The sequence below is a fragment of the Temnothorax longispinosus genome, chromosome 12 (genome assembly GCF_030848805.1).
Source record: "Temnothorax longispinosus isolate EJ_2023e chromosome 12, Tlon_JGU_v1, whole genome shotgun sequence".
Classification (NCBI taxonomy): domain Eukaryota; kingdom Metazoa; phylum Arthropoda; class Insecta; order Hymenoptera; family Formicidae; genus Temnothorax; species Temnothorax longispinosus.
Genome location: NC_092369.1, coordinates 2,367,630 through 2,391,628, shown reverse-complemented (window position 1 = coordinate 2,391,628; position 23,999 = coordinate 2,367,630). Strand labels below are relative to the sequence as shown.

Below are 23,999 nucleotides of genomic sequence, written 5' to 3'. Positions count from 1 at the left end.
AAAATCGAGTTTGAAAGTCGAATTTTCGAAAAATTCTAATAGTTAGAATAAGGTCACGCATGCATAAAAAGCATCAATTAGACGCTTTTTCAGCCACTCTTGGCGATGTAAACATGAGAGAAAATAAACAGAAGAGTGAGAGGGAATGTTTTCCTTGCCTTTCTTTCTCTTTTATAGGTAGAATAGAGAACATCAAATTCCAAATACGGTTCCTAATCATTGGTTTTACATGCTGACAGAAACGTATTACTTCTTAGGCCCGTATTCATAGTCGGATCTTATTTCGTTTCAAGCCTGTCTTAAGTAATGTCTTAAGAAGCTAATACACGGCTCTGTGACTGGTTCATAACATCTTAAAATTGTACTTAAGACAGTCTTAAATGTAAAATCCGATTATGAATACCGGTCTTAGTTTCGTTGCAGCCAGATGTCTAACAATGAATAGTTCTTTTTCGAGAATATCGTTCTATTCCTTGGGTTTCATCGATTCTGTCATCAGTCGATAAGTATTACTTTTTATTGCAAGTATTACAGAGTGTAAGTCTGTATAATTATTAGAATGGCTAGTAAAAATTCATCTTATACAATTAACGAAATCAAACATCCAGCTGCCGATCTCTCTCAGTTCTTTCAAGATGTTCTGCTACCAAAAATTAATGAAAATAATCCTGATACACTGGCTCAAATAAAGCGAGCTCAGGTAAATGAAAAATATATTTTTGGAATTTTTCGAAAATTTGACTTTCAAACTCGATTTTAAACATGTTTGATGTATACAAAATACAAATGTTATATATATCGATGAGCTTGTCTTTATTTATGTTAGATATTTCTTAGAATAGGTTTGATCCTGTTTCGCAAAAATTGCAAAATCGAACATTCTTATCGTATCGTCAAATAAAATCTTACAAAAGTTTGATAATATCAGACTCCTGACACTGATTTATAAATTTTATAAAATATCAATCAAAAAAAGATGGAGCGTGGAGCCGTAACAAGGTGTTGATGTTTATATATTCTATACTTACGTATAAAGAAATAACGAATTGTAATGTACATATCGTACATATACATATATTTCAATTTAATAAACTGCGCGCCGCAAATTTGTCGGACATGAAACACAGCTATCTTGAAACATTAATACCTTTCCCTATCCCCGGAATTAAATCTACACGATTTAATTGTTTAGGCCAGGCCTGACTGAGGTAATATTTTTCGCAATAAATTCTTTACGTTTTTTAAACAATTCCGGCAGTTTATTAAATTGGAATATATGTATATGTACGATATGTACATTACAATTCGTTATTTCTTTATACGTAAGTATAGAATATATGAACACCAACACCTTGTTACGGCTCCACGCTTCATCTTTCTTTGATTGATTTCTAATCTTATGAGCCTTTACTATTATATTTATAAAATATATTTCTTCTAATTATTCAATATTCAAAAAACTATTATTACCAAAAGAATTGTTGGCCTCAAAATATTTTTAGTCAATAAAAAATGGACAGATACTTTAGTCATACAAAGGAATAAATTATAAAATATAAGTATTATCAGTTTACATAGATATTTATTAAATATTTCTGATAAATATTCACAAATATGTAAATAACTCGTTCTCGTCCAGAATACGTTAAGGTATAATATATATAGTATAAAATATTTTTTAACAGCGTAGCGCCAAGATTTTTTGCATTTTTTTATATTAAAGCTTGCCAACTAAAAGAAATAAATCTTATGAAATGTATAAATTGGAGTTAGGTTCTGATATTATAAAATTTTATTTGATAAGATTTTATTTGACGATATAATAATACTTTTAATATTGAAATATAATAATTTAGGGGAATTTACGGTTGTGCGGAGGGGAATGTGGTAGAGCGATGGACTGCAAAATACAGCGCAATGGATAACAGCGCAAGGACCCCTAACTGTATAGAATGCTAAATTAGAAACTACACTTTTCCTGTCCTCTCTAGGGAACGGCTCTGTGCGCGCGCGAATGCTATATGTGGCACGTCATTGTGCATAACGGGTGGAGGAGTAGAGAGAGGCGGTGCCTGAACCAAGCGGTTGTCGCGCCGTGCAACATGGCCACCAGTTCGCGAAAAGTCGTGATCGCGTATATGTCGGGTAACTCTTATATATAGACTTCTCTTGGCAGATCGTTAGATGTCGCTGTACGTGCTTCGACCGAGTCGAGTTTGCTTCTGCATGACAATCCTCTTGTTAGTTTCGCGAGAATCGTTGGTTTGATATTTTGTATCGCCGACGGCATACAGTCATCGGCGGGGCGGGGCGGGGGAGGGGGGAGGGGATAGTGATCGAATATTGTGACATCGATTGAATCGCGAAGACGAGAAATTATAATACTACCGGACTTTCATATCGATACTGTACTGTATTATAATAGACGATAATAACGACAATTCATTTGTCACCCATCGAAGCAATCGAACATCGTGATATAATCTTCACGCGTGTAATTAATTCTTGCCAATTAAAACACGTGATTAGCTATAGGGCTTTGGAGGACACAAAGGCTTGGAAATAGAAGAATTGCGCGATTTATTCCTCGGTAAATTTGACAATCCCGTTGACATTGATAGTTAACACAAAGTGATTCTGTAGTGGGACTGTGAGTTACTAAAGATCTCACCAAATTTTCCAAGAAAAAAATATATTACTCATAAAAGTCTCCAGCGACTGGAGCTTGTTGATATTGCGCCAATACCGTTAAGTTGATTAGTGAAATGGTTTCTAACCTTTTACTGTCGCACTATTGTGTCATGCTGAAAATAACCAATAGATCCGCCATATCGCGTTTATTTGCATAACCCGTCCATGAAAAAAAATCTCCAAAAGAACTCTGCACGGAGATCTTTTGAACTCATTTGTAGAAACAGACATTGCAGGCGCTGCTGGTTCACCTAAAGAGAGTGCAACAGCCGCTCCCAACAGCCCATGCTCTCCTGCTGAAACAGACGCAGCGGCGGCAACAGCAGCGCCATCAAGCGAGGAACAAGAGCAGCAAACGCAACATCAATCCTACCAACATCAAACGCAGTACCAACAGCAACACGCAGCCGGAAGTATCGCCACCGCTGCATCGCACGTTGCTGAGGACAGTGGAGCCCCCTGTGAGATGCGGAGGACACCACCGCAAAATAAAGGTTTTCTTTCTTTTTCAACACCATAAATTTATTTGTTTTAATAACTGTACTTTTCTATATTCTGTACGCGATCAAGTTTGGATAAGTTTGGATTTAAAAGGTACTAAAAGGAAGAAATACAATATAGAAAGGTTACAATTTTAAAACAAACCACGTTCTTTATTTTAGTAAAAATAGCTCTTCTATTTCTGTTTCAACATTCGATGAATTTTATATAATTCTTATATAAACTGTATTATAAATATAGTCATAAAGTACGTCTGGGTCAACGACAATAATCATTTTTTTACTGAAAATTTCCCAACATTTTAATCATCTTGAAATACTGTACGTCATAGAATTTTAAGAATTATATTGAGTATTTGGAAAACGTACTATATTATTACTATAGATAAAATATTGTCATAAATGTAGAATTTTTGTTATAAATGTTTACGTGCATTTTAATTTTATTTTTAATATGGAATAAGAGATTTCAAGGTACAGTCTAAAAAATTTGGTTTAGGAAAGTTGAATTATTATCGTATATAAAAAACAAACCTTTACAACATCTATATAAATTATTTATAATGTAATAAATAAATTACTCTTGTATTTCTCATAAAACTTTAAATCTGTACAAAAATTTCTAGAGAAAACTGGATAGTTTACACTTACCGCTTTATAACTATACTAACTTTTAAAAATTAAGCAATCTTATAGGGCAGACCGGGGCTATCTGTCTACAATTTACACTTTTTTACAGTTCACTGAAAAACTAATAAAGATATTTGGCTAAACGTTTTAATGGTGTAACCTTTTAAGCTTTCTATTTAAAAAATAAAAACGTACGTAGAATTGTTCATCTTTTAAAATTTTGAAGAGATTTTATAAGTAGGCAAGTCGAGCGTAGACAGGTGGCCCCATATGCGGGGCTATCTGGTCACATTCGAGGGGCTATCTGTCCACATAATAAAAAACTTATTATTTATATTAACTTTTATACTTATCTATTAATAATATTATTTATTATTAATATATAATATTGAAAAAACTGCCTAGTCGAAAGAGTCAGAGCAGTAACAGGCGTTTTGTGTAGACTTTCTGATAGGATTCCTGCATGGAGCTGAGTTTTCTTTATATCCGGTGGCATCAAACTGATTTTGAGTCCGTTACAAAATCAATGTAGTGAGTTTCTCAATTCAATGTAGTAAATTTCTCTTCAATTCTTTTATCCTTTTTTTGTATTTAAAGTCTTTACTTTTTCCTCAGCAGCGTTTGAAATATAAAATACTAAATAATTTAAGACAAACATATATATTGACGTATATACTATATTATGCTATACTATATTATACTTGACGTATATTACTATATTACTTGACGTATATTTTTAAAATGAAAATTGACGATGTGGATGCGATTCTTGAATCGCAGGATCAAGTAGCTGCTTGTATGTCACTTTTTTACAGTAGCAAGTGAGAGTCCGAACATATATTTCGAATTCTAACGCCGTTTTTACGGAAAGATTCTCGCTTTTTATTCTTTTAATCGCTCTTGTAAGCTCTTGTAACAATTTTATTAGGTATGTCTACCTTATCCGTCTTTCTTTTGTACGTACGCACCATTATCTATGTATAAAAGAACACGCCGTCATTGAAGTGTGTGAATATATTGTCCCATCAAAACGAAGACAGATAGCCCCGACCATATTTTTCAGTCTTTAGCTAGCATGTTGCGAATTTTATAGATTATACGAAATTAAGATTTGACGCTTCTCACATCTGATAATTATATATTACGTGATAATATTATAAATTGATTGCCTTAATTTGAGTTAAACTACTGTCTTATAACAAATTTTTCGACCGTTGAAAGAAGTTAATAATCGTTTTCGCTTTCTTTGTAACGTATATATAGTGTCTGTGAAAAACATCGTGAGAGAACAAAAGCTTCTGAATCTTTTACGTGGAGCTTTTTTTAATTATTTGTTGGAATAGTAGAGATGTCTATCTCTTAACACTTGAGATAGCAGTATACTGTGGACACATAGCCCCCGTAGACAGATAGCCCCGGTCTCCCTCTAAAATTTTATTTCAATGCTTCACTACTTTGACAGCGCATATCTTTGAACATATTGCAAATTTTGCAGTGTTTAATTTAAATATATTTTTTCAATTCCTGAAACTACACCTACTACAAGATGATTAAAATTCTAAAAAATTATTTTTAATATTTTAAAAGTGATTGTTTTCGCATAAAGTGATTCTACAAACATACAATAAAACAATAAAAACAAAAAATAAGCTAGCTAAAAGCGTTTTATCTCATAAAAACTTACATGAAGAACACGTCCATTGTATTCTACAATAGGCGATTTTTGGCGATCGTTTGGTATGGTTTGGTACATATACCAAAGTTGCTATCCGTGGCTGCTCGTGGTTCTGGTGCAGTTTGGTACCCTTTGGTTGCTTATACCAGAGTCACGCCAAAAATTGCCTATTATACGTAGACAAATAAAACAATATCGCTTTTAACAACTATAAATAATAATAATATTGGTTTCTTCATATAAACATGGTGTCTTGCTTTAATCAACGCACTTGAACTTCTCCGAAACTATGCATAGATATCGAAATCTTGTTTTTGCGCGGTGATAAATCCATATCTTGCCCATTCAAAGGCTACATATTTTTGTTTAAAAAAATATGACCTTGGGTAGAGGCGTCATGGTCAAATAAAGTCAACTTCATTTTACGTACAAGTCAAAATGTTCCAAAATAAAATATGAAACATCTCGTAAACTATTGATTTTTTGGTAACTTTACCTCAATACTTTTATTTATATAATACGTAGAAGAATCATATTATGTAAAAAAAATCATACAATTCTATTTTTTAAAAATGATGATAACCTTTGTGTGACCTGAAAAAATTGATTTTACCATTATTTGTCCTCTTCGAAATCTTACTTTTATAAAAGATATAAAATATGATGCAAGATAAATGGTGTTGATTTCCATAAGAAAAATATTTAGGTGAAGAATGACTGTTGTTTAACATTTCATAATTTTAAGAATGTTAAAAATGTTTTTTAAAAAAAGTGTTGAAGTTAAAAAATTGTACCAAATAGAAAGAAGAAATATGATAAACGTTTTAAAAAATTATACATTTTGAAATCCACCAACATAATACGAGAGATTTAAATGTATATAATATTTAATTAAAATAAAAAATATACACTCCAAATAACTTGGCGGTGCTAAATCTCAAAATATAATAAGATAATGAAAACAAATAATGTTTTTAATTTAGACTTGAATGAAACTTCGTTATTATTACACCATTATCATTCAGTTTTCCAGTCGTTTTTCAATGGTTGGAGATATTGCGATTATGTTAATTCAAATAAAAAATGTTTCTTTTTTCCATATGTTTCCATTTAAAATTTTGAAGTTGACCGCAGTAGCCACTACTTCCGGTCAGTTCCGGAAAACGATAATGCCCTTATTCGATTTTTTAGATAGGATATGGGACTTAACATTTTTATCCACGTTCTTTTCACTTTGCGTTTACAAAAAAATTGGGTGAGACGAGTGGTCTGATACACCCTGTATATGATAAGATTTCAAAATATTTTAATTGAACTTAAACATGCATAAGAAGTAAAACACATAAATTAAGATTATAATATGTTTTATTAATAAACTCGTTAATAAATGATGTAAATTTTATTTACGTCGGTTATTATTATATAAACATTTTGACGTATGCATATGTGTATATTAAATACGTCTCTTGTAATATCAAGAGACACGGTAGTGTCTCGCGCCAAGTACGCGCGGAGCGAGACCGCACCGTGACTCTTACGCGAACGCACGAGTTGCGAGTACCCAAGATTTTAAGATGATGTACATACATAACGTGTACGTATTGTTTTTGTAAAAACATGATCGTTTAATTTTTATTTTAAAATTATTCTGGAAAACATTTCTAACGAATTAATTTGGTTTATTCACTTTTCCTAAAGAATTATTTATTTTAATTTTTTACCACATCTTCTGTAATTCTTTAAATTCCTTCTCTGTTTCGTCAAATATTAAAAATATTATCGTGCATAATATCGTATGTTCTTGTGTGCGTGCGTGCATGCTGAGAAAAGTAAAAGAGAATACCCTGCATATAACATCAGACGTACGTAAGATGTGATAGAAAATTTTATATGATTTCACATATGCTCACATATAATTTTGTTTTGTTATATTTAATAACTTTTTCTCGGGAATTTAGGTCTGCCTAATAACATTTTTTTTCTTTTATCGATATTATCGAAATGACAGCCATAGGATAGATGCGTGTGCTATTACATATAGCGATATCCTTACCTATAAAAATTATAATCTCTCATAAAAAGTTACAAATATTTCAACATAAGTGGCTTTCCTTTTCCATACACTTTCAGTAAATTAATATCGGGAGCTTTCCAGCAAGCGACACGAGTCGACACAAACGTCGTTCTATCTTTCTTTTTTGGCAATGAGTAATAAAGACAAAACGACACTTGTGTCGCTTGCTAGAAAGCTCCCATTATCTTTTTCCTTGTTATAATGGTGATGCAAGTAAAAATATATAGTACTAAAGAATGAAAGTCCAAGACAAGTGAAGGTAAAAAAGAGTGCAAATACAATGATATGTTATACGATATAAACTTATATAAATTTTATTTGAAAAGGTGCGAGAGTAAGTATTCAGTACTTAGAACAGATGCTTGCTTGTATCTATAATGATAACTTTATATGTAGTTGTGCCTGTGTATGTGTAAACGATAAAATAATGCATTTTTGGACAGCCTTATCACTGCTGGAAGCGACATTCGCTATATATAAATTTATTTCTGAGAATTTTCTCTCTATATAGTTTCGGAAATCCACTTACGTCACGATTCTAAGCTATCTCAAGAATAAATTTTACAAAGTAACATAAACTTCACCGGTAGAAAAGATACAGATTTGACACAGAATTGAGCATGTAATATAATATTATTACTGTATTGCTCGCAGAAATAGAAAGCAAAATTTAATTTAAGGTTTACTCAACATATTTTCTGAAAAAAGTAAGGAGAATCGACAAAAATATTTAAAAAACGAAAGAAGCACATTAAGATTACTGTGATGTGAGGTTGATTTTTTCAGAATACTGGGGTGTTTAAGTAACTCCGGGTGCCCTTTCTCGGGTTAATAAAATCATAATTTTTTTATTCTTCTATAGTCATTCTAATCATAAAAAAGTATTAAGATAAAATTAATAGTTTACGTGATATAGATTTATACTTTTTTGTAACCTATTTTTACGATATATTTTACCAAAAATATAAAATATCTCATAAATTATTTATTTTTTAATAATCGTACCCTAATATTTCTATGCACAAAATAAGAAGATAAATCAAAGACAATATACTGTAGGTACTTATAGTGGATATTTTTTCAATCAAAATATCAAAATATTAAATTCGGCTTATGCACATATGTTTCCAATATTTTACATATTATATTAATTATCTATATATTATACAAAAAGTATAATCAATGTTTTTCTCAGATAATGATCGATGTAATAACGATCGATTGTGTAATGTCCTTTAACTATATTTAATTAAAGACAGACGATCAGCGCGGCGCGGGCGTGCGGATTGGTAATAATGATGGCTTACAAGAACCACTGGTGCTTAATTAGAGATGACATTTTCGGAAAATGACGTGTCGCATCGGATCGGGTCGGTATCACTCTCCACGATGACTGCAAAGACAGAGACGCGGCGACACAGTCGCTCAAACGGCCTCGTGAGCGAACGGCCACGACCGCTTCCTCTTCTCCGCATGTGCCTGCCCTCGTTGCACAGTGTAGTACGTAGCACGTAGCACAGCTAAGCAGTTAGCCGCGGCCGCGGCGCTGTGATACATGTACCAGCGGCTGCATTAACGTGACTGCGGTACGTCGATTCGGAGATCCATTTTTCTTAGCGCGATTAACTTTCCCTTGCGATAAATCGATCGACCACGTGGCTGAGCGCGAGTTTTCGATTTTACTCTTCCATGGTACGACTGTGCGCATCGTGCGTGTTGTATTGGCCCGTGAGCACGTGAACCAAAGGTAAATCTTGAAGGAACCGACATTCTCGTTTAATCGGCGAAGACGAGAGATAGAAAGAGCAAGATAATACAAAGAAGCAGACTGCGCGAGAGGAAGAAACTGCATCGGGTAAGAAAGGAAGGAGAAAGAGAGAACGAATTGACGAAGGAAGAGAGGGAGAAGGGGAAGGAAGGAGCGAGAGAGAGATAGGGTAAAAGAGCGGAGGAGGAGGAGGAGGAGGAGGAGAATGCTGACTAGCAAGTACACGGGACACGTTTGCGTTCGCTGGCTGCGTCCATCGACATCAACAGGGTGATTGCACTTCTGAAAGAAGTCTAACTTAGCAGCGAAGCGACATATCATTTTGCAATTTGTGGCAAGTACGAGCGCGTGTCTCGTATACATAATGATCGTCAATTGCATATGACGGAATTGTATGACGATCAGACATTAGTTCATTGATAGACACGTACGTGCTATGTTGATTAAAGGGATATTCGCTAAAAAGTACCTGAAAAATAAGCAGTTTAAAAAATTTTTTTCTCATAAACAAAAAACTTGGAAACTTGTAGTTTTGCATGGATATTTGCTACTTTTTATTTATCATTTCTATCATGTTTTATTTATGTAAAAATTATAAATATTTTTTTTAATGTTATGTGCGACCATTCTGAAATTTTTGGTTGCAAGGTCATTTCGAAAATTGATGAACTAATTAACTTTAAATAACATGAATAAATAAATATATATATATATATATATATATATAATTTTTTAGATATCCTGGCAACCAAAAATTTTGGAACGGCCATACGTTGCACACTTTACGTTTTAACAATTATTAGTTATTTTTAAATATATATATATACATATAGGTATACACAGGATGTCCTATTTTTATGTACTCACCCCAAAAACTGTTTTATTTTTGATTTGCAGAAATACATGCTTCAGACAAAAGTTGTTTAGTTTGAAAGAGTGCACGTGATTCCGATATGTGTCACGTCATAGATGTATTCGTTTTCAAGAAATTTCACTCTTATATACAGGGTAATTCAAAAGGTTACTGCCAAATTAAGGAACGTATAGAGGGGTCAAAATAGAACAACTTTTGATTAGGAACCTATGTTCTCCGAAGTAAGCCTAAGGTCAGTACAGGCCTTTGAACGTATAGAGCTCGGATTACATACCAAAGAAATACGTGTGCTCGTGCTAATAATTTACTATTCTTTTACTAGCTTTATTTTATTTTTATTAAGGTTTTGTTAAGGAGTACACTGGCACAAACTGAAAGTTTACAAAAGGTGTTTGAATTGACGACCTCCACATTCAATACAATCAAATATCCCAGGTATCTCACGAAATCCTTAACAAAACCTTAATAAAAACAGAATAAAACTAGTAGAAGAGTAGCAAATTATGATTATTTCATTGGTTTATTATCCGACTTCTAAATATTCAAAGGTCTGTACTAACACAGGATTACTTCGGAGAACATAGGTTCTTAATTGAAAGTTGTTCTATTTTGACTCCTCTATATGCTCCTTAAGTTTGACAGTAACCTTTTGAATCACCTTGTATATATTCTATAGTATATGTTTCTTTAGAATCCCTATCAAAGTTATAAAAATATCATTAGCATTTTTATATTTTATAACAATTTAAAATAAAGAGATTTGGGTAAAAAACATCTTTTTCTAACATGCTATTTCTTTTTGTTTACCTTTTTTTAATGATTGAAGTATGGGCTATAGGAGAGACAAGCCTACTGATTAAAATAACTGACTAAAATTTAACTTTTTCAATTTGTCATGATTAGAATAGGCTCAATCACGGCAACCATCAAGGACAAAAATGTTACCATGTTAAATATACTATATTTTTTATATTATTAGCGAGGAAGTTTATTTTTATTCTCAATATAGCAATAAGCTTCTCCTCATACTTTTTTTTTATCGAATCATTAACGTTATGTTTTACTTCTATAAAAAAAACATTTTTTAATAAATATTATAACTTCTTATTCCTATAAACAAAGTAATGATATCAAAAGAACAGAATAATTTGATACTTCTTTGATGTATTTAAAATTAAAAAAAAAACAGGTAAAAAGTGTTAAGTTTAATGTATGTTATTTTGCAATGTAAAGCTTACATTAAATATCCTACAAGACATTAAATGTTAAAAAAACGTGATATAATTGTTTAAAAATTATTTTTAAAAAAAAAGATAAAATGAGGCCCCACCTATACTATATACTAAGCATTAGTTAGAAAAAATAACATAGCTAAATATGAATAATAAATACAAAAAGATTTATTTAACAAAAAAAACTTGACGCTGCTAGAGCTTAAAATATCAGAAAATAATGAAATTATTTATTTAATTTAATCTAAATCTAAATTAATTGTATAAATTAATGAGCTACTTACGAAATTTAATCTAACAATAAGTTTGAATTATTAACTAATTGTAAATTTAATGCTCACAATCAATAATTTTATTACTATTTTGCCATTTTTTTAGGAAAAATAGATTTAAACAATAATGTATGTATATAATACCTTGAATTACAAGTTTTTTTTACAAAAAATCTATATTACACGGAGAGAAAAATCTTACCTCTGTGGTATGAGTGCCTCCCATGCATAAAAAGCATGTAGCGCTGCCTTGCATCAAACGCATGAATTTGTCCGTTTGAAGCATGAAGTAGGATATTATCCTTGCCTTAAACGGACAAATTCATGCGTTTGATGCAAGGAAAAGCTACATGCTTTTTATGCATGGGAGGCGCTCATACCACAGAAGTAAGATTTTTCTCTCCGTGTACAACACATAGAATTGATTCTATTTTATAAATAAATCTCTATTATTTATATAAAAGTACGAAAATTTATTAACAATATGCAATTACATTTTTCCTTTAAAACATATATTTTGTATACCAATTCGATTTTTCTTGCCATTTTTCACATACAGATGTTAAAATAAGATTATTAAAAAAAATAATATAAAAATAATGTTTAAAAATTAATATTTTTATGGGATATTCTATATTCTACTAACACAAAAATTAAAATATTTTGGCAAATATTTTTGCAACAATTTCATACTTTATACTTTTATACATATATTTATATGCAAACTGATAAAAAGAATAAAAAAATTTAAAAATATATGTACAAAGTATTGGAATGTATTATCAGAAGCAACTTTATTTGGAACAAAAACTTATAAATCATAAAATAATCTTGAAACTAAATAACGTATGTAAACTTGTTTATTAATATAAATTGATTTTGAGATAGGTATTTGTTCTTATTGAAATAAAAACATTCTACACAGATAATTTTACATACACACGTACATACGTAAGCATGCGCACTTAAATTCCATTAATTAGTCTAGTTTATTGTTTAACAGATAGATGTTTTCTAAATTTTTTTAAGATTTTAATTCAATTTTTTTTATTGAATTTTTAATGGTGTACGGTGGTTTTAATTCCAAGCCGGTTCTGATTAGCTCGAATAAAATTGTTTAATTTCTACTCGTTAGTTTTATAAATGCTATTATATACAGGATGGAGCATTTAAAATATTACAAGCTATTATCTCTGAAAGTATTGATTTATTGGAAAAATATTTCAGATAAAAGTTAGAGGGGTTCAAAGGAGGTCAATAGACGATCTTATTAGATTTTGGATCCGGGGTCTATGTTGGATTGAGTAGGGTCCAAGTTAAATTGTTTAAATGGAAACCTCCTTCTTTTATTGTATCATCTTTTTTTATATAATTTGATATATAATCTTTTTATAAATAATTTGAATAACAACTTTCGTCTTAAACATTTTTTTATTTTCCTAATACTTTTTGAGATATTCAAGGAAAACTTGGTAACTTTTTCAGTATTTAGCTTACGATATCTCGATAATTGTATGACGGAGGAAAAAGTGGTACAGGACTTTTTGACTTGATTTATTATCAAAAATATGCTGTTGCAATAGTACCCTAACTTTTTTAAATACTTATCTCCTTGGTAGACATCTCCTTGGAGCTTTCATGCGTATACCAAATCAGTATAAAATTATCTTTTTTAAAAAAGGTAAAAAAAGGTGCCAAGTATACACACAATGTATGTTATAAAAAATCAAATACTTTTACTTCGCCAGTGAGTAGTGAAATTACAAAAATCCTTCGTCGTCTGTCGTCACCTATAGTGAACGCACCACCGAATTTCACGTTTATTAATATGACTCGCATATCTTTTATCGCCTTTGACACACAAAACATGTAAGCGTTGCTATTTTATTCCTGAGTTTACTTTTCGTACGTCATTTTAGTTTGTTAATTTATTATTTTACTTTTTTGTATTTTAGTTCGTAGACTCATTGCTGCCACATTGTGTATAATGAAGTGTTTTGCAAGCGTTAATTTATTGTACGCACTTGAGAAGGACCGGAATCTCGGTTGAAACGCGTTGTGCTTGTTAAATAAATATTAGCCAGTTTGGTCGCAGCAAAGGATTTTTGTATGTTATAAATCCAAAAATCCAACCTAAATGATAGTAGCTTTATTTCTCCTTAACAAAATTATTATATTACAAATTGCATTACTTAATTCAACCCAAGTGATATGTATTTTTCAAAAAAATATATGAAACTTTAAATTGTGCCAATTAGGTACATATCTATTACTCGAAAAATAACTTTTGCACTTTTAAAAAATTAAACCTTAGTGGCACGTATCTTTGTTTTTCCATTTAAGGCTCCTGGGTAGTCACCGCGGCCATATTGGATTCTTACTATCGAGGCGAGGAAAACACCTAATTTTAAGTTGCGGTATTTTCCGAAATAAAAAGACATTTCAATAAAAAATCACGACAGATTGTTTCAGCACACTTCAAAAATTGACCGGATACTATCCTTTTCCTTCGACAATAAACAAACAGCCATAAGTAATAGTACAAACGAAGCCTAAACATACGGAAAACAAGCCGTTTGACGACTATCGAAAGGAGTGGTGAATGTTCCTTCCGCATATATATTTCTTGCAAATCTTACCATACGGTCAATTTTACGAGTTTCACGAATACGTTAAACGTTAGAGCACAAGTACAGAGCGAATAATAAAGAAATATACCGCAACTTAAAATAAGGTTGTCAACATGTCACAAGACAGAATTCTCCATTGGAGAGAGTGAGAGGAGCAGAGAGTTCTTATTTCTGCTGCGACGGTACGGCGCTACCGTCAACGCAGAGTTCTCGGCTCAGGGACCAGGAGCCTTAAGGATCTTTCTATTCCAACTCAAGTGGTAGTAGCTTTAATTCTTCTTAAAAGAATAATATCGTAAAATTGTGTACTTTACTCAAATTGTGTACCTTACTCAACCTACAAGTGATGTGTAAAAATTAATACAAAATTAAACATTTTTTTAAAGAAATAAGAATTAAAAATACAAAATTTTAAAATTTTTTGAATTTTAGTTTAAAAAACTTGGTGTTGCTAGATTTTTAAGTAGGAATTTAAAACCAATAAATAACTAATTTATATACTATTTTGTTTTGTAGCGCCAAGTTTTTTTTAACTAAAACTTAAAATTTTTTAAATTTTGTATTTTAAAAATTTTTACATATTACTTGGGTTGAGTAAGATAACGCAGTTTTATTATATTATTCTTTTAAGGGGAATTAAAGCTACTACCATTTGGGTTAGAATAAAAAGATCCTTAAATGGGAATACAAAGATATGTTGGCATAATTTAAAGATTTCATACATTTTTGGAAAAATATATATCACTTGGGTTGAGTTAGATAACGCAATTTTGTGATATAATAATTTTGTTAAGGAGAAATAAAGCTACTACCACTTAGGTTAAATTTTTGGATTTACAACATACATTACGCGTATAAGTACTTGGCGTCTTTTTTTACCCTTTTTGAAAAATATAATTCTGTAAGCTTTGCTTAATTGAAGATAAATGCGACTAGATAGCGTTCTCTTTTGGATCTCTCTCATTTTTCTCTCTTTTCTTCTTCTTTCTATTGCTTAGAAGTATTCTTTTTTAGTAGGGGAGATCGGGGGAAACTCGACACGATTTTTTCAAAGGCAATTTTTAACAATTAATTAAAATTTTCAAGCAAATTCGATGGTACACATTTAAAGAGTGTTCCTTCAGGTACAAAATTGCTTAAGAAAGTTTTGCTGTACGTCGCTTAGTTTTGCTCCCAAGAAAGGAAAAGTGATCACGCGAAAACAAATTTTTAAATTGAAAAATCCCGGGGCAAACTCAACACTTTGCCTAATCGATACACGTTGATCTGGAACTTATTTTTTATTGTCTAAAACTAAAAATACATTGTTCATCGTGTATTTATAGTAGAAAGTACAAAAATTCAGAATTAAGTAAAACATTCATTGGAAATAATGAGAACAAGAATTGTTGAACTTTTAATTATTTTTATCTAAACTCATGTCTGTAAAACAATTTATGCAAGTAAATTCGAGATCGGACGTGCAAACACATTTGTCATGAGCCATATGACTGCATGACAAGCATCGTTTGTTCGTGGGAACTGATGAAACGGCATGGTGTCGACTTTGCCCCGAACGTCGTTTTTCACTTTTGTCACTCTAAAAACATGAAAATTTTGAAAATATGCAAAAACTATTATCGGATTCGTATAGAGCATCAACGTTCCCATCAAAATCACTTACATATAGGTTCGCAAGAGTAAAGCTCGATGAAAGAGTAGAACGTTTCGAGAGATTAGATAACGTACTTTTTACCATCAAAAATGCTTATGTCGCGCTAAAAATTACACCATAACTCTCGGACGGTCACCAAACTCCGTTGATAATATTGGCACCGAAAGACGCCGTTACAGTAAGAAAGGCAGGTTTTTACGATAGATTTAACGTGGCAAAAAACCTAGTGTCAAGTTTGCCCCGGTCTCCCCTATACTTATCTCTCTTATCACATTATAAAGATCTATACTTTCATAGAATAACATTTGTTAGCATTCCGTCATTTTCTACACACGTAACAAACATTTTGTTCTTTCTACAGTTGATAGATCGGGAACTGGGCAGTCTGGAAGCTCGCCGAGGGTGACGCTTCGACTCAACCAAGTGCGAGGTACAAGGGATGAGAAAAAAGGAGGTGGTACTTCGAATTCCCGCCAGGGCAACGTGAGCGTACAGGTATAGATATTAACAATAATGAAATTTTACTGACAATGAGTGTGAAAAAAATAAATTGGAAGAAAGTTAATTAAATTTTGCAATAATCAAATACTGCATAATCAAGTTCTTAATATTTATTCTATACGTAGCATACATATCGACACGATCTGCTTATGTAAATAAATGTATTAACTGTAAAAGTGTAGCGCTATTTAAAATTTTTATAACCCAGTTATTAATTAAATGAATAAAAGTTATCTAGATATTTTTAAATTATTATAAAATATAGATAATTATTAAAACAAAGAATAAAGATCTTTTTTCTTATTTTGCACTTGATTTATGTCTTTATGCCTTCTTGCACTATTTATTCAACTTTAACTAAAGATGCAATAAAGATCTTCATATCATTACATATTTTACAGTTACAAGTTGCACGTATTTGCGGTTTATCTTATTTTCAAAGATTAACTGCATATTTACTAACGTATAAAATTAATTTGTATTTTTGTATATAATAATATAAATTTTATAAAAAGGGATTTTTAATATTAGAGTAGATATTAACTCACAATCAGTGCATAAAAAAAAGGTTGATTCGATTTTATCTCAGATTGTAATTTTATGGCTAATAACGAATTTAAAGAAAAGGCAAAAATTAAGTTTTTATTCTTGTTATATTTTGAAATAAAACAATCACGGAATAACTAATAAGAGCTCAAGATAATAGAAACAATCTTGTAATTTTATTAAACAAATTACATAAAAGTCATCAAACAAATCAAATTAAATCGGGAATGTTTTGATCTCACTGTAAATCTTTATTCGCACAAATAAATAAGTATGTCGAAGCGAGAAAATAAATCGCAAAGACATACTTTAAATTAATAAACTTTTATATTTATAAATTGACTGAAATTGCACAATAATAACAAAAATAATAACAAATAGATGTTAAGAGACATAAAATGGGTAGAGAAAGGAAACAGAAATAGGAATGCAATAATCGCGCAAACAAGTCATTTGAAAACACTGATGTCGGGTGCTAATGTCGGGTGCTAATCCTTTTTTTTTATTTTTGTAATTTTTAACGGATGGTACACACGAAATTATTGTTACTACAAACGAAATACTAACGTTTTCTGTATAAAAAAATTGATCTTTTAGAGGTCAGATGTCAGGTTTATAAGTAGCGATGATAAAGCATCTAAAAACCATTTCAGAAAAGAACTTTTTTGGAGTCTTTCAGAGAGCTTCTGGAACGATCTATGGCGTGTATAGAATAGGGAAGGGATTAGTTAAAAACTGAAAAATAAATAGTGATATAAGTCAATATTTTAAAAAATTTGACTTATACCACTATGGCTTTTACCCCTTCATATGTATCTCAGAAACACGAAGATACGAAAAATATTATACTAAAATATTCTAAATCACGTATGAAATGCGTAAAAATATGGAAAAACTGCAAAAAGATATTACTATATATGGGACGCTATGCAGCATCCTACAAGGTTTAACATATCATTATATTTAGTTTCGTTGAAAATTTTATTAATAAACATCGAATGCAGGGTCAAAGCTCAATGGAGGCCTCATCGAAGGTGCCGATTAACGTGTCGTCGACAAACTCTAATACCTCTTCTGGCACCGGCACGGCGTCGTCGTCAGCTGACAGTGGTGACGTATACGAGTTTAAGAGCTCGAAAGAGCCGACGCCGGTGAGAGGTGCGAGCTCGTCTCCGAATCCGGACAAAGATAAGGATAGCAGCAAACCCTCGAATGGTCAAGGTAGCCAAAGCAGTGGAGGTAATGTGTCTACCATCGGTAGCTCGTCGATATCTGCCACTGAAGCAACGATGGCACCATTACCTTCTTCCGACGACGCGTCATCCGTATTAACGTCTTCGCCATCATCGAAACGTATCTTCGAGGGCGACACTGTAGAAGAGCAGGACGAAGAAAATCGACGAAAAAAACGCAAGGATTCCGAGGGTGCGAAGGAGAGTACGAAAAATAACTCAACGGGAAGGCAGAGTGTTGGTAGAAACGTTGCCAGTAGTGGAGAAAAGGTAAAAATTTATATTACTTGTCCGCCACGTATTTTATTAAATTATACGTATACGTTAATACAATATATTAAATTATTATAAATATAATTAAATGTAGTAAAACTCCTGTGTTTAGTAGGGAAGGTACCTCCAATGTCCTAGTTCTTAACATATATTATGGAGGTCACGCTCTCTAAGTAACCTTCAAAAGGTTTTAGCCGTCGTTCGTTGTTCATTAAAAAGTTATTAACGAAAAATGTAAGAATGCTATAGTGTACGATATGAATGAAAAGGATATACAAATGTTTCTGGATCCAAAAAATTAGCAGTATGATTAATTGTTCGATGTATGTAACTAATTTTTATTACATAAAGCATCATATGCACGCTAATTGTCTTTCCATGTGAATCGTATAATGATAAACCTTGTTATAAAAAATTTATAAGTATGTTTGATTGAGAGTAACATTGGAACACGTGGGCGGAGGAGGAGGTCTGTACCTCCACCCCGAAAAAACTTGACCTAACCCAAACTTAATCTTAATTTTAATTTAAAAATAGGTATGGATACATTTTTTCTGGGATGGGGGCTCCGCCTTTTCCCCTGCCCACACGTTTTTTTTTTTCAATGTTAGGAGAACTGTGCCTAATATCGCACCCTATTTTTTTAAACTAAAATTTTGATTTAAAAATCCTGTAAAAATATAACTAAACCGCATTATTTTATTTTAGGATTGTCGTAATGTGATCTCAATGGCATAAATATGTTCAATGTTTACTTTAACTATCTTTTCTGAAGGAAAACAAAAAATGTAGCATTTGACGTTATAGCAAAAAAGTATTTTTAATATCGCACCCTTACACATCTTTATTAAAAATACAATTATGACACGCGCGCAATACATGCTAGAAATAGACAACTCGAAATAGGGCCCAAGGTTGGTAAAGGTATACCCTTTTAATGATTAAGAAAGCCGATAGGGTTTCATGGGCTTTAAGGTGGGGTGATGTGATCAGTATCCCGCCTGGCCGATTCCCGGAAAAAGATCCTGTTACTCATTAGACAGGAGAACAATGGAGGTTAAGGGTATTCTAGAGACAGACCAGTTAGGAAAAATGGGCAGTATAAGAAATATTCCTAGACGGCAGAATTAGGAATACCACATAAAGAAACATAACCGATTAAAGCATCACAACATAATATAATATAGCGCGAACACAAGATAATAGGCACAGTTCCCTTACTCTCAATCATAATCTCAAGATACATGCAAAGATCAAACAAATTTAAATGTAGAATTTTACAATTACATTAAACTTATGTTTAAACAATTGCCGCCGTCTTTTTTATAAATACTCACAGGGCCGGTCTCATAGTCTCCGATTAACGTGATTCTCCGATTAAACTCACTCTGCATCTCTTTCTAACTATCCCCCTAGAAAGAGACGAAGAGTGAGTTTAATCGGAGAATCACGTTAATCGGAGACTGTGAGACCGGCCCTCAAGATTTATCATTGTACGGTTTGCATATGTAAATACCTTCTTGTGAACGTCGTGTCAGTAAATTACGTATACCATTTATTAAATTTATTTTGTTAATAACTTTTTAAACAGGAGTTTTACCATTAAATATAATTATAAATTGTACGTATAATTAAATTAAATCTCATTATAATTATATAATTATATAATTATATATATATATATATATATATATATATATATATATACAGGGTGTATTATTTTAAGTGATTCAGCTGAATATCTCTTAAAGTAAAAGAGATTGGAAAAATTGTTTCAGACAAAAGTTGTTTGGTTCGAAGAGGGACATAAGATGGTGTCATTGGTTTGACCTTGGGTGGCATCGTTAAGGACAGGTCAAGGACACCTTCAGTTTCTTAAATGGAACCCCTTATTTTTTATTGCATATTCTTATAGCTTATGTCGAGAGCTTTCCAAAACACTATAATTAAGTATTTTTTTATTACTTTTTGAGTTATAAGGCTTGAAAGTTACAGTATTGTGACGTAATATTTTATTAAGTATTTATAATTCAAATTCCTTATTTTTTATTTTTGCAAACAATATGAATCAATTAATGTAAAAAAACAAAATTTTCTTACAGAAAAACTTGTTGTGTAAGAGCGTAATGTGGCACAGTAGATAACGCACTAATCTACAAAGCTGAAGAACAATTTTAATGCCATTTATAATGAGTGTAATTCTTGTACCGTTGTTAAGAACAACGTCTAAAATACCTGGAATAAACTATTGCGCGCTGTGTAATTTTTGTAGGCATTCATATTCATGCATTAAGTTTCATTCTTACAGAATGTCTATTCACCAAGTACATATTGAATTACTTTCGACAAAGACTTAAATTTAGCGTATACCATGAAAGAAGAGTACCGATTTTTTATTGCGTGATTGATAGTTATTGAAAAAGCACCCCGAATCGTGAGAGGCCAGGGGATTCACGCAAATCAAGCACCCCGAATCGTGAGAAGCTAAGAAAATAATGAATATGCAATAAACAATTACACAACAAGTTTTTCTTTAAGAAAATTGTATTTTTTTTACATTAATTGATTCGTATTGTTTGCAAAAATAAAAAGTAAGGAATTTGAATTATAAATACTTAACAAAATATTATGTCACAGTACTGTAACTTTCAAGCCTTATAACTCGAAAAGTACTTAATGAAAAAATATTTAATTATAGTGTTTTGGAAAGCTCTCGACATAAGCTATAACAATATGCAATAAAAAATAGGAAGTTCCATTTAAGAAACTAAAGGTGTCCTTGACCTGCCCTTAACGATGCCACCCAAGGTCAAATCAATGACACCATCTTATGTCCACCTTCGAACCAAACAACTTTTGTCTGAAACAATTTTTCCAATCTCTTTTACTTTAAGAAATATTCAGCTGAATCACTTAAAATGATACACCCTGTATATATATATATATATATATATGTATATATATAGATGTATATATAAACTTTATATGATGATGTGCATCTTACAATATTTAATTGCTTGTAGTGCATTAAATCTGGTAAGCAAATATCTGGAATGGCGTCTGGTAAAGGAAGTCAAAATACGAGTTGCAATGCGGACAGAAAGAGTCCCAATGCCTCTTCAATGGCTAGTAGTCCAAAACCTTCGAATACGTCTAGTTCATCAAACACGAAAACCGGTACCCCGGCGCCACCTGAATCTGACGGCGAAGAGGACCGATCGAAGTGTTCCGATTCGAATTCTGCTCCTAAAGTACCGCCCTTGAAGATAGTTATTCCGCAGAGTACGGCATCAGAACAGGAGCAAGGCAATAGGAATGGTAAAAATATTGCAAATAGGAGTCATCAGTTGCCCTACGTAGTTGCTAGTTCAAATAGCAACGATTCGACCGAGAAAGATCAAAGCCAATCGACTAGTGGTACAACTAGTCCTACGGAAGGTAGTATCAGTACAAAAGGAGAAGATAAGAAAGACTTTAGTGGGACTTTACACGGAGAAGAAAGATCGACACATCATCAACGTGTATTGAGAAGTTCACACAGGTTAGAAAAAAAATTTGATCCGTCTGAGATCAAAGATTTCGGTCCGCCTGTTCTGTTCGATTCTAAAATAAATTTTATTTATTTATAAATATATGATTTACAAAAAGACTTTTTTAATTTTTTACAACTTTTTTGTTGCTTATTAAATTTTATATTAGTTTATTTTTTTACTGTGCTACATTGTACATTTGTAATATGAATGAGTTACTTTTTTAGTGATTTTAACGATTAATAATTTGAAATATGTATACCTAAATTTTACTAATATCTGAAAACAACTTTGTAAAATTTTATTGTGTTTTTATATGAATTTCTCGCAGAATTTATAACTTTTTTATATTGAATTTATAACTTTTTCAATTTTTTACAAAAATTTACATTAAAAGATTACCTATATATTTTAATTCTATCTATTCTCAATGTTCTCAACTTACGAGAAAGAGTCTTCTTTCCTGATTTTGATTAAGCTTTGGATATATTGTAATAATAGACCAAAATAAGAAACGTAAGACACGTATTTTTTTATAAATGCTCTTATACACGTTAATGAGATAAAATTTGAAGAAAATTGATTGTTATGTTTTTAAGGAGAGTGGTTGCTCAAATCAAAATGATAAGAATAATTAGTTATGGAGGATATTCGTCTGTGGGAATATATTGTCCATGCTAAAGTTGAAGACAATTGTCCGCATAGTTGTCGAGTAATTAATTATTGAAGTTATACTCTTATACACGGGGACATAGCAATTTTTTTATTTATAAAAACCTAAGCTATATAAATCGAAAAAATCCTATGACAAGTACTAGATTATTGTATTGAGAGTGCAGTTGTAAAAAATTTCATGCAAATCAGTTCACTATTCTCCGAGATATTTCTGGTACCGATTTTCAAAATATTGTTTTGGAAAAATAGCTGCCAGGAAAATAGTTAACTTCAATTTTTTATATTTTCGGGATATATTTTTAAAAGACTACTTTTTACAAGACATGTATCTTTATTTTTTAATCAAACAATTATAATTGAGAATGCTTGCAAATTAGAAACACATACAATTTTGTAATAGAAATGTAAGAAACATATTTAACTTTGCTCTCTAATTTTTAGTTTTCTTCTATCTATTATAATTTTATTTTATGTGATGTAATTTATTTTACTGAAAACAAATAAGCACATTTATTAAAAGTAGAAAGAGTGCATTTGATTTTGATATAATAGAACTGCTTTATTTCTTATATTTCTCAAGCTTTTATTCTTCTATTATTTTTTTGTTTGCCATATCTATGAGTGATAAGTAGAATGAGAAACCGAATGTGAAAGACAGAAAATATCACTCGTATCCTAATTAGGAAATTTCGCTTTTCAATAGCGCAATTAATTTTATTCTGTGTATGTATGTATGTATGTATGTATGTATGTATGCCATTAGAATAAAGAACAAATGAAATAAGAATAAGAAATTATAAGTTAAACATAAGGAATTAGGAAAGCAGAATTAATTGCGACAAGAAAAGAATGAGTTTATTATGGATTGAAGCATAGCTTCCTATATGCTGAAATTAATTCCTTATTCTTAATTCCTCATGTTTACGTATTCTTTACTCTTATTTATTGTGCATAATTTCTAAAAGTTGGAACTGAATAAGAGGATGTAGAATAGCGAATATCTACGATCTGGATAAATTAAGAAGAATAAGCTGATTGTATTCAATGAAGCTCAGAACGCAATCATTTTTCATATTTTTGTTTTGATGAGATACATTTGAGCGGCTTCTCGTTTATTTATTTATTAGTTTTTATTAAGTGTTAAGAGCAAAGTCATACATTAACTTGAAATACGAATATATATTAAAATAACAGAACGCAACAGAACGGCAAAGTCATGATTGTAAACAGTCTACTATCATA

General features: G+C 31.3%; 1 protein-coding gene across 5 annotated transcripts; it reads left to right on the top strand.

The window, feature by feature from the left end:
• The first annotated feature begins 1,673 nt into the window (after window positions 1-1,673).
• LOC139822869 (uncharacterized) lies at window positions 1,674-22,196 on the top strand. Of its 5 annotated transcripts, none has more exons than XM_071795023.1 (5): window positions 1,674-2,145; window positions 2,928-3,185; window positions 16,362-16,495; window positions 18,052-18,549; window positions 21,576-22,196. In XM_071795023.1, the coding sequence occupies exons 1-5, from the start codon at window positions 2,022-2,024 to the stop codon at window positions 22,179-22,181; spliced, it is 1,620 nt and encodes a 539-aa protein (XP_071651124.1). In that variant the 5' UTR covers window positions 1,674-2,021; the 3' UTR covers window positions 22,182-22,196. The 5 variants fall into 5 exon arrangements, with proteins under 5 accessions (XP_071651124.1, XP_071651128.1, XP_071651127.1 ...); XM_071795027.1 differs by lacking the exon at window positions 1,674-2,145 and adding an exon at window positions 2,306-2,590; XM_071795026.1 differs by lacking the exon at window positions 1,674-2,145 and adding an exon at window positions 2,306-2,590 and having other exon boundaries at window positions 2,919-3,185.
• The last annotated feature ends 1,803 nt before the right edge of the window (window positions 22,197-23,999 follow it).

Excerpts from the sequence above, each read along its gene's own strand:
- LOC139822869 (XM_071795023.1), top strand. The coding sequence starts at position 2,022 with ATGTGGCACGTCATTGTGCATAACGGGTGGAGGAGTAGAGAGAGGCGG. Across the intron at positions 3,186-16,361 it reads GACACCACCGCAAAATAAAG|TTGATAGATCGGGAACTGGG; the intron begins GTTTTCTTTCTT and ends TTCTTTCTACAG. Across the intron at positions 16,496-18,051 it reads AGGGCAACGTGAGCGTACAG|GGTCAAAGCTCAATGGAGGC; the intron begins GTATAGATATTA and ends CATCGAATGCAG.